This window comes from Rhinatrema bivittatum, unplaced genomic scaffold (assembly GCF_901001135.1).
Source record: "Rhinatrema bivittatum unplaced genomic scaffold, aRhiBiv1.1, whole genome shotgun sequence".
NCBI lineage: Eukaryota > Metazoa > Chordata > Amphibia > Gymnophiona > Rhinatrematidae > Rhinatrema > Rhinatrema bivittatum.
Genome location: NW_021820804.1, coordinates 155,372 through 174,827, shown reverse-complemented (window position 1 = coordinate 174,827; position 19,456 = coordinate 155,372). Strand labels below are relative to the sequence as shown.

Here is a 19,456-nt window from a genome sequence, read left to right as displayed (position 1 = left end):
AGGCGGAGATCAAGTAGAGCCAAGTACCAGGCAGGGAGTCAGGGCAGGCGGAGATCAAGCAGAGTCAGGTACCAGGCAGGGAGTCAGGGCAGGTGGAGATCAAGCAGAGTCAAGTACCAGGCAGGGAGTCAGGGCAGGTGGAGATCAAGCAGAGTCAAGTACCAGGCAAGGAGTCAGGGCAGGCGGAGATCAAGCAGAGTCAAGTACCAGGCAGGGAGTCAGGGCAGGCGGAGATCAAGCAGAGTCAAGTACCAGGCAGGGAGTCAGGGCAGGCGGAGATCAAGCAGAGTCAAATACCAGGCAGGGAGTCAGGGCAGGCGGAGATCAAGCAGAGTCAAGTACCAGGCAAGGAGTCAGGGCAGGCGGAGATCAAGCAGAGTCAAGTACCAGGCAGGGAGTCAGGGCAGGTGGAGATCAAGCAGAGCCAAGTACCAGGCAGGGAGTCAGGGCAGGTGGAGATCAAGCAGAGCCAAGTACCAGGCAGGGAGTCAGGGCAGGTGGAGATCAAGCAGAGCCAAGTACCAGGCAGGGAGTCAGGGCAGGTGGAGATCAAGCAGAGCCAAGTACCAGGCAGGGAGTCAGGGCAGGTGGAGATCAAGCAGAGGCAAGTACCAGGCAGGGTGTCAGGGCAGGCGGAGATCAAGCAGAGTCAAGTACCAGGCAGGGAGTCAGGGCAGGTGGAGATCAAGCAGAGCCAAGTACCAGGCAGGGAGTCAGGGCAGGAGGAGATCAAGCAGAGCCAAGTACCAGGCAAGGAGTCAGGGCAGGCGGAGATCAAGCAGAGCCAAGTACCAGGCAGGGAGTCAGGGCAGGCGGAGATCAAGCAGAGCCAAGTACCAGGCAAGGAGTCAGGGCAGGCGGAGATCAAGCAGAGTCAAGTACCAGGCAAGGAGTCAGGGCAGGTGGAGATCAAGGAGAGCCAAGTACCAGGCAGGGAGTCAGGGCAGGCGGAGATCAAGCAGAGCCAAGTACCAGGCAGGGAGTCAGGGCAGGTGGAGATCAAGCAGAGTCAAGTACCAGGCAAGGAGTGAGGGCAGGCGGAGATCAAGCAGAGTCAAATACCAGGCAGGGAGTCAGGGCAGGCGGAGATCAAGCAGAGTCAAGTACCAGGCAAGGAGTGAGGGCAGGCGGAGATCAAGCAGAGTCAAATACCAGGCAGGGAGTCAGGGCAGGCGGAGATCAAGCAGAGTCAAGTACCAGGCAAGGAGTCAGGGCAGGCGGAGATCAAGCAGAGTCAAGTACCAGGCAGGGAGTCCGGGCAGGCGGAGATCAAGCAGAGTCAAATACCAGGCAGGGAGTCAGGGCAGGCGGAGATCAAGCAACATCAAGTACCAGGCAGGGAGTCAGGGCAGGTGGAGATCAAGCAGAGTCAAATACCAGGCAGGGAGTCGGGGCAGGCGGAGATCAAGCAGAGTCAGGTACCAGGCAGGGAGTCAGGGCAGGTGGAGATCAAGCAGAGTCAAGTACCAGGCAGGGAGTCAGGGCAGGTGGAGATCAAGCAGAGTCAAATACCAGGCAGGGAGTCAGGGCAGGCGGAGATGAAGCAGAGTCAAGTACCAGGCAGGGAGTCAGGGCAGGTGGAGATCAAGCAGAGTCAAGTACCAGGCAAGGAGTCAGGGCAGGCGGAGATCAAGCAACATCAAGTACCAGGCAGGGAGTCAGGGCAGGTGGAGATCAAGCAGAGTCAAATACCAGGCAGGGAGTCAGGGCAGGCGGAGATCAAGCAACATCAAGTACCAGGCAGGGAGTCAGGGCAGGCGGAGATCAAGCAGAGTCAAATACCAGGCAGGGAGGCAGGACAGGCGGAGATCAAGCAACATCAAGTACCAGGCAGGGAGTCAGGGCAGGCGGAGATCAAGCAGAGTCAAATCCCAGGCAGGGAGTCAGGGCAGGCGGAGATCAAGCAGAGTCAAATCCCAGGCAGGGAGTCAGGGCAGGCGGAGATCAAGCAACATCAAGTACCAGGCAGGGAGTCAGGGCAGGCGGAGATCAAGCAGAGTCAAGTACCAGGCAGGGAGTCAGGGCAGGCGGAGATCAAGCAGAGTCAAGTACCAGGCAGGGAGTCAGGGCAGGCGGAGATCAAGCAGAGTCAAGTACCAGGCAAGGAGTCAGGGCAGGCGGAGATCAAGCAACATCAAGTACCAGGCAGGGAGTCAGGGCAGGTGGAGATCAAGCAGAGTCAAGTACCAGGCAGGGAGTCAGGGCAGGCGGAGATCAAGCAACATCAAGTACCAGGCAGGGAGTCAGGGCAGGCGGAGATCAAGCAGAGTCAAATACCAGGCAGGGAGTCAGGACAGGCGGAGATCAAGCAACATCAAGTACCAGGCAGGGAGTCAGGGCAGGCGGAGATCAAGCAGAGTCAAATCCCAGGCAGGGAGTCAGGGCAGGCGGAGATCAAGCAGAGTCAAATCCCAGGCAGGGAGTCAGGGCAGGCGGAGATCAAGCAACATCAAGTACCAGGCAGGGAGTCAGGGCAGGCGGAGATCAAGCAGAGTCAAGTACCAGGCAGGGAGTCAGGGCAGGCGGAGATCAAGCAGAGTCAAGTACCAGGCAGGGAGTCAGGGCAGGCGGAGATCAAGCAGAGTCAAGTACCAGGCAAGGAGTCAGGGCAGGCGGAGATCAAGCAACATCAAGTACCAGGCAGGGAGTCAGGGCAGGTGGAGATCAAGCAGAGTCAAGTACCAGGCAGGGAGTCAGGGCAGGCGGAGATCAAGCAACATCAAGTACTAGGCAGGGAGTCAGGGCAGGCGGAGATCAAGCAGAGTCAAATACCAGGCAGGGAGTCAGGGCAGGCGGAGATCAAGCAACATCAAGTACCAGGCAGGGAGTCAGGGCAGGCGGAGATCAAGCAGAGTCAAGTACCAGGCAGGGAGTCAGGGCAGGCGGAGATCAAGCAACATCAAGTACCAGGCAGGGAGTCAGGGCAGGCGGAGATCAAGCAGAGTCAAGTACCAGGCAGGGAGTCAGGGCAGGCGGAGATCAAGCAACATCAAGTACCAGGCAGGGAGTCAGGGCAGGCGGAGATCAAGCAGAGTCAAATACCAGGCAGGGAGTCAGGGCAGGCGGAGATCAAGCAGAGTCAAATACCAGGCAGGGAGTCGGGGCAGGCGGAGATCAAGCAGAGCCAAGTACCAGGCAGGGAGTCGGGGCAGGCGGAGATCAAGCAGAGCCAAGTACCAGGCAGGGAGTCGGGGCAGGCGGAGATCAAGCAGAGTCAAATACCAGGCAGGGAGTCGGGGCAGGCGGAGATCAAGCAGAGTCAAATACCAGGCAGGGAGTCGGGGCAGGCGGAGATCAAGCAGAGCCAAGTACCAGGCAGGGAGTCGGGGCAGGCGGAGATCAAGCAGAGTCAAATACCAGGCAGGGAGTCGGGGCAGGTGGAGATCAAGCAGAGTCAAATACCAGGCAGGGAGTTGGGGCAGGCGGAGATCAAGCAGAGTCAAATACCAGGCAGGGAGTCGGGGCAGGTGGAGATCAAGCAGAGTCAAATACCAGGCAGGGAGTCGGGGCAGGCGGAGATCAAGCAGAGTCAAATACCAGGCAGGGAGTCGGGGCAGGCGGAGATCAAGCAGAGTCAAATACCAGGCAGGGAGTCGGGGCAGGTGGAGATCAAGCAGAGTCAAATACCAGGCAGGGAGTCGGGGCAGGCGGAGATCAAGCAGAGTCAAATACCAGGCAGGGAGTCGGGGCAGGTGGAGATCAAGCAGAGTCAAGTACCAGGCAGGGAGTCGGGGCAGGTGGAGATCAAGCAGAGTCAAGTACCAGGCAAGGAGTCAGGGCAGGCGGAGATCAAGCAGAGTCAAATACCAGGCAGGGAGTCGGGGCAGGCGGAGATCAAGCAGAGTCAAATACCAGGCAGGGAGTCGGGGCAGGCGGAGATCAAGCAGAGTCAAATACCAGGCAGGGAGTCGGGGCAGGCGGAGATCAAGCAGAGTCAAATACCAGGCAGGGAGTCAGGGCAGGCGGAGATCAAGCAGAGTCAAGTACCAGGCAGGGAGTCAGGGCAGGTGGAGATCAAGCAGAGTCAAATACCCGGCAGGGAGTCGGGGCAGGCGGAGATCAAGCAGAGTCAAATACCAGGCAAGGACTCAGAACCGAGAAAGCAATCCAAGGGTCAAGGAGCAAGGCAGGAACCGGAGGCAAGGAACAGAAACACTGGAACCAGGGATCAGGAGCGAAGCCTAGGCTGAGTCAGGAACGCAGACAACTCACACTCTTCAGGACAGCAGGACCTGCTGCTGAGGCGAATTGGGAGCAGAGAGGCAGGGTTTAAATACCTGCCTAGCCAGACGTCATCAGCCCGGGCCGCGGGGAACTTTCCCGCCGCGGGCCCTTTAAATCCCGTGACTCGGCACACGCATGCGCCTAGAGCAGAGACCACGAGGAGCTGGAGTCAGCGGTGTTCGGGGCACTTCAACAGCAGGCCGGTGGGCAGAGTCCGTGGCCGGGAGTGGCGGCGGCAGAGCCAGCCTCTGGCTGGTGCAGGTCAGGGGACCCGGTTGCGGACCGGCACGGCCGGGGTTCCTAGCACTCACATACTTTTTCACCCACAAACAGCCCTGGGCTAGTTTAGCACAACCATTAAACCTGATTTTATATATGGAAATAACTTTGCAGCGTTACCCACTTAAGTATTTTTCCAATCTGTCTGCAAAATGCTAGAAATATAAAAGTGCTGTATTAAAACAAAAATATATGATACACACACATTCAGAGAACATACGGAATATGTATAAGATTTAACTTAAGCAAAGAAAATTTATTGATATATTTTTTAAATAACTTTAATTACAAAAAAGGCAACATGAAATAGTATACAAAGCATATTGGTCCTAATTGTGGCTAGAAATAGCCCCAAGCCCCAAATTTTTAATATTTTTAAATAGCTTTAATTATATTCCTTTCCAGGTCATTTATATATATATATTGAAAAACACCGGTCCAAGTACAGATCCCTGAGCCACTCCACTGTTTATCGTTTTCTACTGAGAAAATTGACCATTTAATCGTACTCTCTGTTTCCTGTCTTTAACCAGTTTGCAATTCACAAAAGGACATCACCTCCTATCCCATGACTTTTTAGTTTTCTTAGAAGCCTCTCATGTGGGACTTTGTCGAACGCCTTCTGGAAATCCAAATACACCACATCTACCGGTTCACCTTTGTCCACATGTTTATTAACCCGTTCAGAAAAATGTAGGAGATTTGTGAGGAAAAACTTCCCTTGGGTAAATCCATGCTGACTGTCCTATTAAACCATGTCTATCTAAATGTTCTGTGATTTTATTCTTTATTACAGTTTCCACAATTTTTCCCAGCATTGAAATCAGGCTCACTAGTCTATTGTTTCCCAGATCACCTCTGGAGCCCTTTTTAAATATCAGTGTTACACTGGCCACCTTCCAGTCTTCAGGTACAAAGAATGATTTTAATGATAGGTTACAAATTAATTGTATTAGGTCTTAAATTTCATTTTGGAGTTCTTTCAGAACTGATCCAGGTGATTTACTACTCTTCAATTTGTCAATCTGGCCTACTATATCTTCCAGGTTTACCATGATTTGGTTCAGTTCACCTGAATTGTCACTAGGGATGTGAATCGGGCTTTGGACGATTGAAAATATCGGATGATATTTTCAAAATAGTCAGAAATCGAGGGCTCCCCCAAAACGATAGGAAAACCCCACGATATTGATCGTGGGGGTTCTCTTATTGTTTTGGGGGGTGGGGGCGGGAAAAACGGCACACAAAAATAACCCCTAAACCCACCCCGACCCTTTTAAAACAATACTTTAGCTTCCCCCCCCCCAAAAAACCTTTTACAGGTACCTGGTGGTCCAGTGGGGGTTCCTGGAGCGATTTCCCGCTCCCGGGCCATCGGCTGCCACTAATCAAAATGGCGCTGCTGGCCCTTTGCCCTTACCATGTGACAGGGTATCCGTGCCATTGGCTGGACCCTGTCACATGGTAGGAGCACTGGATGGCCGGTGCCATCTTGTGCTCCTACCATGTGACAGGGGCTGACCAATGGCACCGGTAGCCCCTGTGACATAGTAAGGGCAAAGGCTATCGGCGCCATTTTGAATACTGGCAGCCGACGGTAGGAGGTCGCTCCCGGACCCCCGCTGGACTTTTGGCAAGTCTTGTGGGGGTCAGGAGGGTCCCCCAAGACTTGCCAAAAGCCCCTGGTGGGCGCCGATGGCCCTTTGCCCTTACTATGTCATAGGGGTTACTGGTGCCATTGGTCAGCGCGGGCCATCCAGTGCTCCTATCATGTGACAGGGTTAGTCTGTATGCGGTAACAGAGAAGGGCGACCAGGAAGGTGGAAGATCTTCATCGGATGACGTACGAGGAGAGATTGAAGAATCTAAATATGTACACCCTGGAGGAAAGGAGGAGCAGAGGCGATATGATACAGACTTTCAGATACTTGAAAGGTTTTAATGATCCAAAGACAACGACAAACCTTTTCCATAGGAAAAAAATCAGCAGAACCAGGGGTCACGATTTGAAGCTCCAGGGAGGAAGATTCAGAACCAATGTCAGGAAGTATTTCTTCACGGAGAGGGTGGTGGATGCCTGGAATGCCCTTCCGGAGGAAGTGGTGAAGACCAGAACTGTGAAGGACTTCAAAGGGGCGTGGGATAAACACTGTGGATCCATAAAGTCAAGAGGCCGCCAATGAAGAGTGGGTGACTCGCCAGAATGATGGCTACTGCCTGGAGACAATACCCTTGTTCAATAAACGTACACATGCTTACTGTGACTCCAACATCGTTCTAGCTTCAACAGCAAGAGGAAATGTGGAATAAAGAATTTGCACTCGCAAAGAGGGGAGTAGCTGGCTTGTTATGGTGGTTACTACCCCAAACCAAATAAGCCTGATACTTCAATTTCAATGCATATACAGCATAGTTCTCTGCTTCAACGGCAGGGGAGAAGAAAAACTGATACTACACACATCCAGCAGAGCTCTCTGCTTCAACGGCAGGGGAGAAGAAAAAAGGGTTCGCACTCACAAAGCGGGGAGTAGCTGGCTTGTTACGGCGGTTACTACCCCAAACCAAATAAGCCTGATACTTCACTTTCGATGCATATCCAGCATGGCTCTCTGCTTCAACAACATGGGAGAAGAAAAAACTGATACTTCAAGCATATCCAGCATAGCTCCCTGCTCCAACGGCAGGGGAGAAGAAAAACAACCAATAAGGGCTGTATAACATAGTCTGGGTAAAACAAATAAGCATGGGTGTAGCTTGCTTATTGTGGCGGCTACTACCCCTAACTAATCAAGCTAAATATTTCACTTGGATGCAGCTCCATCACTGCTCTCTACATTAATGGTGGGGGTGGAAGGGAAATAGAACCAAGAGCTAAGAGAAACAGATAAGTATGAGAGAAAAAATGTGTGAAGCTTGCTGGGCAGACTGGATGGGCCGTTTAGTCGTCTTCTGCCGTCATTTCTATGTTTCTATGTTTCTATGATACTGTGAAAATTGAGTGTGGATGCATTTGGGTGAATTTGTGGAGGAAACCTTTGAAGATCTGTGTATTATGCTCCCCTGAAGAAGCCTATTGAACCGCGAAACATTTTGGGAGTATGAATTTGTGAAATAGAACTACGAAAGAAATATAATACTGTAAAGAGGGAGTGGAACAACTGTATTGCAATATAGATTTTCTTAAAGGAATTTTTTTAATAGTATGACTGTGTATGAATGTGTTTTTATGGTGAACATTTGTTATTTACTCTATGTATCCAACGAGGAATGGAAATTAAATGTGTTTTGAAGATTTTTGATAAAATGTTTTGTGTACAATAATAAAAATGTTTCTAATGAACTTATATGTCACTATCAGGCCTATCCTGTAAAGTGCGGCCGCGTTTACCCTGCTCCTAAGCCGCTTTTAACTCACGTTCCGGCCGCGTTAGCCCTTCCTGCGATCCCGAATCCCCTTTAACCTACTCCTACCGCGTCCTAAATTCCCCGGGTAACCCCTTCCGCCCGCGGCATGTATATTGCATGCAAACGAGCGAATTAGCTCGATATTGCATGCAAACGAGCCAATTAGCTATTCCCCTAGCATCCCGTAACCCGCGCCCCGACTAACGCTACCTTTCCCTGCCGTTTTGTCGCGCGTTTAACCTGCAAACTTACCGCCTACCCTGACCCAGGCGGTAGAGGCATGGGTAAGGGTAGGTGGCAAGCTTTCCCCCAGCCCCCGCTCACCTGCCCCGGCCGCGATCATGGGTGCCGGTCTCCGTGGCAGCCCCAGTCCTCTCCCCTCCTCCCGAAGCCAAAAAAAAAAAAAGCTTTTTTTTTTTTGGCTTCGGGAGGAGGGGAGAGGACTGGGGCTGCCACGGAGACCGCTTTCCCCCGTGCAAGTAAGTTGTTTCGCCGCTTGTCTCTTCTCCCCCCTCCCGGAGCAGGGCGTGAAAAGCTGCCTTGCTCCGGGAGGGGGGGGGGGGGGAGAGATGACAGCGGCGAATCCAAAAAATAAGCGAAAAAAACTTAAAAGCTAAAAGTAAGTTGCTTCGCCACTGTCATCTCTTCTCCCCCCCTCTCGGAGCAGGGCGCGAAAAGCAGCCTTGCTCCGGGAGGGGGGGGGAGAGATGACAGCGGCGAATCCAAAAAATAAGCGAAAAAAACTTAAAAGCTAAAAGTAAGTTGCTTCGCCACTGTCATCTCTTCTCCCCCCCTCCCGGAGCAGGGCGCGAAAAGCAGCCTTGCTCCGGGAGGGGGGGAGAGAGATGACAGCGGCGAAGCTTTCCCCCAGCCCGGACGCCGGCAAAAAACTTACTTTTGTGCAGCCAGCCATGAGCAGGAACACGATCTGGCCTGCCTTAGCTCCTCCCGACAAGATGGCCGCCTGCACGGGGAAAGCGTGCAATTGGCCGCTCAAGACGTGATGTCGTGACGGCCCGGGCGGTCTGGGGGCGTGGCCGCGCCCTCCGTACCCGCCCCCAGGTCGCATCCCGGCGCGCAACAGGCCTGCTGGCGCGCGGGGATTTACTTCGGGAGGCGTAAATCCCCGGAGAAAGGTAAGGGGGGGTGTAGACAGGGCCGGGCGGGTGGGTTAGGTAGAGGAAGGGAGGGGAAGGTGAGGGGAGGGCGTTAGAGGATTCCCTCCAAGGCCGCTCCGATTTCGGAGCGGCCTTGGAGGGAACGGGGGTAGGCTGCGCGGCTTGGCGCGTGCCGGCTATACAGAATTCATAGCCTTGCGCGTGCCGATCCAGGATTTTAGTGGATACGCGCGGCTCCGCGCGTATCCACTAAAATCCAGCGTACTTTTGCTTGCGCCTGATGCGCCAGCAAAAGTACGCCTATTCGCGTTTTTTGAAAATCTACCCCAAAGAGTTAAAAAGATCCTTAATTAAAGTTGAATAGGAGCTAACACACCTGATATTGATATTGTTGTAAACAGATTAATGCATTTAATTGAATGTATTTAATTGAAAAATTATGTGAAACATTGTGCATATATATGTTTTTAAATGATGAATGTATGTGAATGTGGAGTAAATGTGCTAGTTCAGTTTTAATATGTTTATGTAGGGGAATTTGTTGTGAATTTCATTAAATGGTTACACATTAATTCATGATGTGATCTCTCTGTTGTGTGATATATTTATAGTACAATCAGAGAGTGTTTGAAAATTAATTACCCTCTGTAATATTTACCGGGTTCTGTCTGAAAGACAGGATGAAAACCAGGAAAAGACAGAACCGTCAGCTAGCCGGGTTAGAAGAATACTATGGCTTATGGTGTGAAAGGCTGAGCTTATATAGAGCAGTATCAACACATAAGAAATACCTGTGTGAAATCCTCTACGGATAGAGTCAGCATTTCTGTACGGTGATGACAGCGAAAACCAAACTGATTGGCAGGGCAGGGGCAGCGGGGAGGACTAGGACTTGCGGCAAGCCCCTCCACCCACCCTCTCTGGGTCTGACTTGGTCAGGATTGCTTCTCTTTCACAGCCACATAGGCAGTTCGGTCCTGCTGGATGAAGTTTCGCCTGAGAAAATTCAGATTTTTGTTTGTCATCCCTTAAGCGGGTGAAGGCCCTTAAACAGAACCAAGCCTATGTGCTGTAAGAGCAGGAAAAAGAAAATATCCCAGAATAACCTGGCCTTTCACAGGTCTCTGACTTGAAGGGCAGCTCTGCACCCATCTTCTCATGGAGAGGAGAGCCTTCTGTCCCCAAACCAGCGCTAAAAATATTTCTGAGCAATTACCTGAAAACTCAGGGCACGAACGTAAGGGCCCTGCAGCGTTGTGTCTACACTGGGGGAGCTCTCCACGGATGCCATTTTATGTTTTGGATTTTCTCTGATTGTCTTTCTGGGTCCTCTCTCTCCTCACCTTGGAGGCTTCCCTCTGGAGCCTCCCATCTCCTTCCCAGGGCCCACAATCTGCTTCTAACACAGGCCAGCTGTCAGGGTGGCCAGGGTGGGTTGCCAGAGGCGGCATTTCTGATAACGCAGTCTCTGCCCCTCCCCCCCCCTGTCTTTCACAACCCCCATCCACCTTTTTTTTTTTTTCCAAATTTCTATTTGAAAACAATAATAGTTCAATTTAAGAATCCTTTTTTTTTTTTTTTTGTCTGGAATCCCACAGGGCGGTTATAGAAGAGAGATACGGCAAAGACCTCATCAATTTAACGAAGAAGAAGCCCTGCGGACAGGGTGAACTGAAGTAAGTTCCCACTGATAGCGGTGTCTTGGTGTACGGTTCTTCGTGCTCCTGATTACGTGGAACGCAGTGAGCAGCGTGTGGCGTTCCCGAAACCGATGACTGGCCGGCTTGCTAATGACATCGTGTCTGGAAACAGCGGGTCGGGAGCACTGTAATTTGGTGCTGTGGAGGCGCAGTTGTGTGGGAAAATTAATTTTAACCTGAGAGCTGAGCAGGCAATTCGGGGGGAGGTTCCAGGGAAAGCAAATCAAATGAAAATTGCAATAGTTTGTTTATTTAAACATTTTTTATAATCTGCCTAGTTTGGAATCCATTTCTAAGCAAAGTGCTGAAAAACACAGACATCCAGCATATAAGCAAACAAAACAGATCAAATTAAACCAATATTAACAGTTAAAATACATTAAAAGTAACTAAAAACAGTCAAGAAAATCCTTTCCTAATCAAATGTGCCGTTTAATATTTCACAAAACAGTTTTTATAATCAGAAACAGCACAATGTTCCCGAGGAAAATCATGCTTTAGTATTGGACCTTTAATGGAGATTGCATGGCTCCGCATATTTTAAGGTCACAACTCTTTAAGGGGCCAATGCAATAAGGCCCGCGGCAAAACAGGCGCTCGTTATGTGGGCGGGCTTTCATCACTGCGCGCGGCTGAAGCTGCCACTTCCACGGGATGTATAAAAAAATAAATTATACAAAAGCGCGCAGAAATCCGCGCATGTTCGGAAAAATGTGCCTACCTAAGGCAGGGTAAGGGTCTATGTAATAAGCGGCCGCATCCGCGCTCAAAACCCGCACCGATAATCCATGCATAAAAGCGAGTGAGCGAGCGAAGGGGGTCTCCCTATTAAGTGAAAGTATAACCCTGGAAAGTGTTTTTAATATTTCCAATAACTGTGCTGCAGAAAACAGGGCAAATATTTTCATGAGTGATAATTCAGAACAATCTTGCCTCTCTTCTGGCTGTTTATCTGTCCACCCAGGGAAGCCGCCTACCTTGGACGCCATGAAAAGCTGGCCACTCGGAAGCTGAGATAAGCACTTAGCCGGGTGCATATCAGCCACAATCAGGTGCCCAGAAAGGCGCCTAGCTACCATTGCCACTTGGGTGCGACCAAATAAGTGCCTAGCTCAGTGCCTGAACGGCAATGATAGCTTGGCGCCTTTCTGGGTGCCCGACGGCATACATTTGCGACCCAGTAAAGCGCCTAGCTCTTCTGGGCGCCTAGCTACCGTTGCTGCTCGGGCGCTGAGCTAGGCGCTTACTTGGTCGCGAATCTATGTTCCGACGCCCAGAAAAGCACCTAGCTAAGCTGGCCACTCGGACACCGAGATAGATGCTCAGCTAGGTGGTTTTCAGGACGCTCAGACACCGACATAAGCCCCCTGAGTCGGTGCTGACACTTAACTCATGCCCTGACCATGGTGGTAAAAAAACCGCATTAAAAAACTAGCACTAGCGCCACTCCCTGCATTGCCTATGATTAGCTAATAGTCCCCTTTGTATGCCGTTAGAATGCATTCGCGCAGGAAAAACCGCGGGCCTGTGAGCGCGTTCATACACGCTTTTTTCCTGTGCACAAAACTCTTATTACATCCCCGTATAGGGCTTTGCGCGGGAAAACGCATACAAACCCGCGGCAGCTTCAGCGCACCTTATTACATCGGCCCCTAAATGATGGAACAGAGAGCAAATGATGGTGAGTGGAACGCAAGCAGCGAGATGGAGCATAATGGGAAACACGGTCCGCCAAATATGAGGGGCCCTCGCCTCGAAGCTGAAACTCCACATGCTGTTGCACTGGAAGCCAGTGTAATTGCTGCAAAACAGGAGACATATGCTCATTTACGGGGCAAGCCGTGACCAAACGAGCTGCTGCATTCTGCAGCAACTGCAAAGCTTGCAGAGAGCACTTCAGGAGGCCAGCATGCAATGAATTACAGTAATCAAGAGGAGTCAGGACAAAAGTCTGAATTACTGTGCAAAACTCATCCTTAGGCAATTTAGGAAATGTATATTTCAACTGATGAAGTAATATCAGCTTAAAAAAAAAACAAAAACAAACTTAATTACAGCATTTAGCTGAGCTGTAAAACTTGGTAGAGAATCAAAAATAAAACCTCAGTCATGAATCCCATCAACAAAGGGCAAAGAAAGACCAGCAATAATGAGATATATATATATATATATATATATATATATATATATATATAAAAGCTCTTTGGGGATAGGGGAGACAAGCAACCCACATAGATACTGTCGTTCCTCCAGACTCTCCATCTGATTCCAAGTTTCATACTTGTTGCTGGTATCAGAGGTTATCCCCACTTCTCATGTTGTGCCGGCCCCCAGAACCTAAGGGCTCAACCCAAGGGGAGGTGGTTGGCATAGGCAGAAGATGCCCAGAGTTCCTGCTTTCAGTGTCGTTGGCCTGGATTCACCTCTCCAGACATTAGGCCGCTCATTCCTGGGGCAGCCCATAGACGACGGCCATCACATCAAGCTCTGGCCGATATGGAATCCACTGAGCTGGCTGTGGTGTTAGGCAGTCCCAGGGTAAGTTCCTGGGGGAGTTGACCCAGTACTTGGGAGAGCTGAACCAATGCCTGATAAGTCTGCAGGACCAAGTTAATATGCTTGCTTGAAATCCTCTCCAGGGAGCCTCTGGATCACAGTCACAAGTGCCTCCTTCCTCCCCTACATCCCTTGCAGCTGTGGAGTGTACGCTTAAGGAGCCCCGGGTAGAAACTCTCCTGTACTATCCGGAGAACCTGCTGGGGCTTTCTGAATCAGTGCTTTATAGTCTTTACCCTGCAGGCCTTCCATTTTTCTGAATAGTAGTCAAGAGTGGCATACATAAAATTGCTACTGACTGGGTGGGGAGGCTTTAGTCTGGGCCTTCCCACTCTGGAAAAAACAGGACCCTTTGATTTCAGACTGTGGTGCTTTTGTCATGGCGCTTAAATGCATTTTTGATGATCCAAGCCGCTTGATTATAGCTTCTATCTCCCTTCTCTGCACGAAGCAAGGAACCCACATTGTGAAGTTCCACACGGTTGTGGCAGAGACAGGCTGAAATGAGTCCCTTGTTGCGGCCTTCTGAAATTGATGAGTGGATCAGATCAAGGATGAACTGACCTGCTGGGGGCTGCCTTTAGAGTTGGATGCCTTGATCCTCTTCTGATTATGCCTGTTTTTCTGCACGGCGCCCAGAGCTCATGCCTTCTGCTACGAGCCCTATGCCTCATGTAGTTCCATGGGCAAATCCTGTTCCACCACTTGAGAAGCCCTAATGAACTGGTGGACCATAATGGCACTCACTTTTCCCAAAAGGAGAAAGATCATAGGAAGAGGCTGGAGCTTTGCCTCTATTGTGCTGACCTTGGACACTTTAGTCAGAAATTGCCCATGTAAACCCGAGCTCTGTGAAACCAGTTTCACAGGAGCAGATTTCTTTGGACCTTGTTGAGCAATCTCTTGATCATGTGACCTAGCATCACATGATTGAGGGACTGAGGCCTGAGGGTGGCAGTTCCTCCTGGGCTGTGGAACATTGTGGTGGCTCCTCCCATTTCCAGTTCTGGCGCAGAGTAAGTGGCTCCCCACCTGGGCCTACCACAGCTAGCTGCTTCTCTCTCCAGCCCACCGAAGGAGCTGCATGCTGAGATGTCACTATGCTCTTGCAGCTCCCTGCCTTCTGAGCTTGCAGTACCTCCACAGCACCGAGACTCGACAATGTAGCCATTTTTTTTTGGTCCTGATTAGGCAGCCAGTGTGCCCGCTTTCAGGCTCGTTCACACCTTCCCTTGGAGGCTGCTCCCCATTCTGCTCACCCCTGAGCTGGACAGAGGAGAGTAGTTCTCACACTGGCCAATTTTTACCTGAGTAAATCGTTTTGAAATGTGCCCTCTATCAAGCTAATTTTGAAACGAACACGTGGGCGCCCATATGTATTGGTGCACAAGCAAAGAGCCGCTGGAAGTTTAAATCACATGTGCACATGCATGCATATGTTTCAAAATATTCCAACCGCACATAAGTATGCTCCTAATCTTGACAGGTTATTCGAGCACAGCTAGCATGCGTCTTCCAGAGGTCTTTGTTGACTTTTACACACATATAAAGACGGATTTTAAAAACATGCTTGTGCAAGGGACAACCCAGCTTTTCCAGTTAGTCCACCAGTTTGCCCCGTTAATATCGAGGTCTTCCAGACCCTTCTGGTTCTTCATCCTGCACGCCTGCCATTTGACCCAGACCCCTCACCCTGTCCTTTGGGCCCTAAAACTCGATCTCCAGACTCGCTCCTCATCTGGAGCAGCAGTAAAGTCATGCGGAGAACGAGCCGACATGCCGCAGTTTCTGTTTTTTAAAATACGGAGTTACATGCGTAACCATTGGTCCCCCACCCTAACCCAGAACCGCCCATGCCCTCCCCTTTTCCGCCCTCTTAGTTTTGGACACACGCAGCGGTAGGTCTGCGCGTGCTTCGTGGCTTTTTAAAATCTGCGCTGCTCGCACGCAGCCCACATGGGGCGGGTATGTGGGCGTTTTTGCACGAGCAACGCTTTTAAAATCTCTCTGAGTCTAGCGTTTAGAAAAAAAAAAAAAAAAACCCACAGGAGGATGAGGACGCATAAAAGTATCGGGAAGAAACAAAGGGGAGGCTAGAGAAGCAAAGCACTCAATATAAGGAAGAGAAGAAAAGCCTTCATTGGATGAAATGCCTGAACAGCGGAATAAAAATCAAATAAAATATAACTAAATAAGGCAGAGAGAATAATCCAAAGGGGAACAGTAAAGATTAAAAAGGAGAAAGTGGTGTTATTGAGGAATGACATCATTTTTGTTCTTGTTGTAATAAGCACTGAAAAATTCCTGATAAAAACGGAAAATGGAAAACGAAGGTCTCTCTATAGACAGAAGGGGAAAGTGATATGCCCAAGGCAGGATCCGGGGGGGAATAAAGGATTGTGAAATGATCACAAACTCATTGATGAGATTAGATAAGGCAATGGGACCTAGAGCTGTGAAAAAGCCGAAGGAAATGACAGCTGAACCCTCACAGCTCTGGGGGTGGTTTTTCAAGGGAGTAGAGAAGAGTTGATGTAGCTCCACTCCAAAGACTGTGGAAAGAAAGAGGGGTGGAGGCAGCTAGCTACACACCTATCAGTCTAACTTCAGTAACACAGCAGAAGGTGACCTGCTGGCTCGTCCAGTCTGCCCAGTTATTTTGGGCCACACTGCCAAGGGTATATTCCAGCTGCCAGTCACGGAATCTTGATTGCTAGTAAAGTATTGCTCGTTATTCAAGTCCGTTTTTGTCATCTTGGTTCTCTGCCACTCGGAAAATCTGCGGAAACCGTTTTAAAGAGGCTAGTGCTGGGGAAACAAGCAGACTGCATGGTTTCACAAGGCAGAGATCTCATGAAACAAACTCGCTTGAGGACCTTGATGAGGTGGCCAAAGTAGTGGATCAGAGATGAGCAAAGGATGTGACCTGGCTGGAAATCAGCAAAGGTTTTGACGCTGATCCACGTAGAAGATCAGTGAGCAAACTAGCCATTTATTAACTGGGTAAGGAACCGTTTCAGCAACAAAACTCAAGAGCTGTAGTCAATGGTTTACCACTGTAATGAGGATAAAGGGAGCAGGGGTGGATTTCAGGACTCAAACCTAGAGCAGGGCCTTTTCAACATTTTTTTGTTGGTGACATTTCAGAGGGGCTCGAGGTTTGGAAGCGACACATACATCTGTAACTGGGGAGACACCCTGGGAGATTGGAAGAAATGAAAGGGGATTTGAAAAACTGGAGGAATTAAAAGTTGTGCTTTTTGAAAAAGCGTGGAAATCCATTCATATGGGGCCAAAATTCTATTAACTAGAGCAGGGGTCAGGAACCTATGGCTCGTGAGCCAGATGTGGCTCTTTTGATAGCTGCATCTGGCTGGCAGACAAATCTTTAATAAAAAGTAAAAATCTTAACAAAACCCCCCACCCTCCTGATGCCCCCCCAAGACCTCCAAAATTAATTTACTACAACCCCCCACCCTCCTGACCCCCCCCCCCCAAGACCTGCCAAAAGTCCCTGGAGGTCCAGCGGGGGTCCAGGAGCGGTCTGGGAGCGATCTCCTGGACTTGGGCTGTCGGCTGCCAGTAGTCAAAACGGCGCCGACGGCCCTTTGTCCTCACTATGTCACTGGGGTTGACCAATGGCGGAGGTAGCCCCTGTGACATAGTAAGGGCAAAGGGCTGTCAGCTGCCAGTAATCAAAATGGCGTCGACGGCCCTTTGCCCTCACTATGTCACAGGGGTTACCGCCGCCATTGGTCGACCCCAGTGACATAGTGAGGACAAAGGGCCGTCGGCGCCGTTTTGACTACTGGCAGCCGACAGCCCAAGTCCAGGAGATCGCTCCTGGACCCCCGCTGGACCTCCAGGGACTTTTGGCAGGTCTTGTGGGGGCGTCAGGAGAGTAGGGGGTTGTAGTAAATTAATTTGGTAGGTCTTGAATGGCTCTCACGGAATTACATTTTAAAATATGTGGCGTTCATGGCTCTCTCAGCCAAAAAGGTTCCCGACCCCTGAACTAGAGCATGAACTGGCAACTACCAAACAGGAAAGAGAGCTAGGAGTAATCATCTTGGATGACTTGAAAATTGCCAGTAAGCATAGTGAGGCAGTAAGGAAAGCTAACAATGGGGCCCATTTTCAACTGCTGTCTAGCCAGATAAACGTATCCGGCTAACTTTGGAGTGCAACCACACCACTGAATATATCCAACTTTGTCAAAGTTAGCCATGGCTAACTTTAGGACTGCTTTTCGGCACAACCAGAGTTAGCCGGATAAATTATATGGCTAACTTAACTCTGCCCTGGAATGCCCCTACGTTATCGTGCTACAGTTTAGCTGGATAAGTGGCAGAAATATTCAAGAGTTGGCTTCTGACTGCATAACTCACAAGTTTGAATTGAGGAGATGCTTAAAGGACATTTTTCATCAGTAAAGCAGCACTGGCTGAAAATCTTAAGATGTTCTACTTTTGCAGTGTTTACTATGGGATAAATCTTCAAAGCTGCAAACTTGTAGAAAGGTTTGTCTGTGTGATGGTACCTGTGGATTTGTGGTTTTATTTATTTTTATTTATTTAACATTTTTCTATACCGGCATTCGTAGGACACATCACGTCGGTTTACAAGTAACTGAGAAAGGAAATTACAAAAAACAGGGAAGGGGGCTAACTGGATAATATATAAAAGTACAGATGAAGAGAGTCAAAGAGCAGAGTTACAACTGTTGTCATAGAAACCTAGAAATGAGGGCAGAAAAGGACCAGTGGTCCATCCGGTCTGCCCAGCAAGCTTGTGGTGGTACCTGCTGCACTGTGCAGGTCACCCCCCCCTGCTTATCAGTTTCCCAGACCGCAAAAGCCAGGGACCTTGTTGGTTGCTGACTGAATCCAATTCCCCGTTACTTCTTGCCGTTGAAGCGGAGAGCAATGTTGGAGTTGCATCAACAGTATGAAGGCTTGGTGAATAAGGGTAGTAAGTGCTGCACAGCAAGTTACCCCCATGCACTCTTTTCTTAATTTCCATCCTCCAGCCCTTAGGGATCCCTTACCCTTCAGTGTTCCCTGAACAGTGACCAATATTGTTTTACTCCTACTGGCCCAATGTCCAGAAACAGACTTTGGCAATCCCGGCTGCACTTTCATTTGGCGTGTGTGTGTGTGGGGGGGGAGATGTTAAAAAAAAAAAACGCAGAGAAGACCTTTTCTCAAGCTCACATGAACATTAATCATGTTTTTCCCTCTACGTTTTTCCTTAGCACACTGAAGAGGGCTCTCGACACCTTCAAACAGCGTAAGTACTCTCTCATGCTCTAGAGTTTGCATGAGATTATTCTGTGAGGCGTTTTGGGACATTGCGGTGAGGAGGAGAGAGATGTGGTGAAGCCCTGTTGAATGCGTTGGAATGGAAGAGTCTTTTTTTTTTCAGGGCAGGAGCAGGGCAAAGTGGTCAATGTTTAACCCACACAAGTGATCGCCCTTCCAAATGCAGGACCATTGGTCATTCTGCTTCCCTGTACGGTTGTGCCACTAGGGGAAAACCTGGGGGAATAGGATCAATTGTTTTAGCAACCTTATCCTTGTAATGAGAACCTTCTTGTTACAGAGAAGGAAATGAGTGATAGGAAAACTGGGATACAAGATGAGAAAACAAAATCCCTATAATTAGTACATTTAATAAATACCAAACTAAAACCCTTGAGGTAAAAATACTAAATGGACCCCCCCCCCCCCCCCGCCCCCCCTTCCACACACACAGTTGCCCATGGGCTGATATATGCCAGTTTTATACGGGATCAGGTCATTAGCTATGGACTTTGCGAGGTTTAAGTGAAACAAGACTTAATTCATTAGGGTCAAGTGTCTCCTGGTTGCTCAGCCCATGCCATCCTAACTATTCAGCGTTGTACCATTGCAGTGCCTCGTGCATCTGAAATTGTTCATTATTACCTTAAGCTCGTCCAGTGACGCTGCACAGTTCATTGATTCCTGTGTGCAGATTGGCTGCCAAGGTTAGCAGAGGATGACCTGGGCCTTCACCACCCATATCCTCTTTGAGACTGTAATGGCAATAAGTCCCTCCGGGAGTACATGATGTTGTTTTAGCATTTAAACAGAACCCTAAATCCAGGACACTTTACAACAAATGACTTACAGCAGGGCTTCCCAAACCTGTCCT

General features: G+C 49.8%; 1 protein-coding gene across 1 annotated transcript in view; it reads left to right on the top strand.

Moving 5' to 3' along the window:
* Nucleotides 1–10,624: 10,624 nt before the first annotated feature.
* Nucleotides 10,625–19,456, top strand: part of LOC115082151 (proline-serine-threonine phosphatase-interacting protein 2-like) — a gene marked incomplete at its 5' end in the record, with an annotated part of 89,666 nt that continues 80,834 nt past the window's right edge. The window contains 2 exons of the mRNA XM_029586411.1: nt 10,625–10,702; nt 18,537–18,571. Of these exons, the coding sequence (XP_029442271.1) occupies nt 10,625–10,702; nt 18,537–18,571 (113 nt within the window). The remainder of the gene's footprint in view (nt 10,703–18,536; nt 18,572–19,456) is intronic.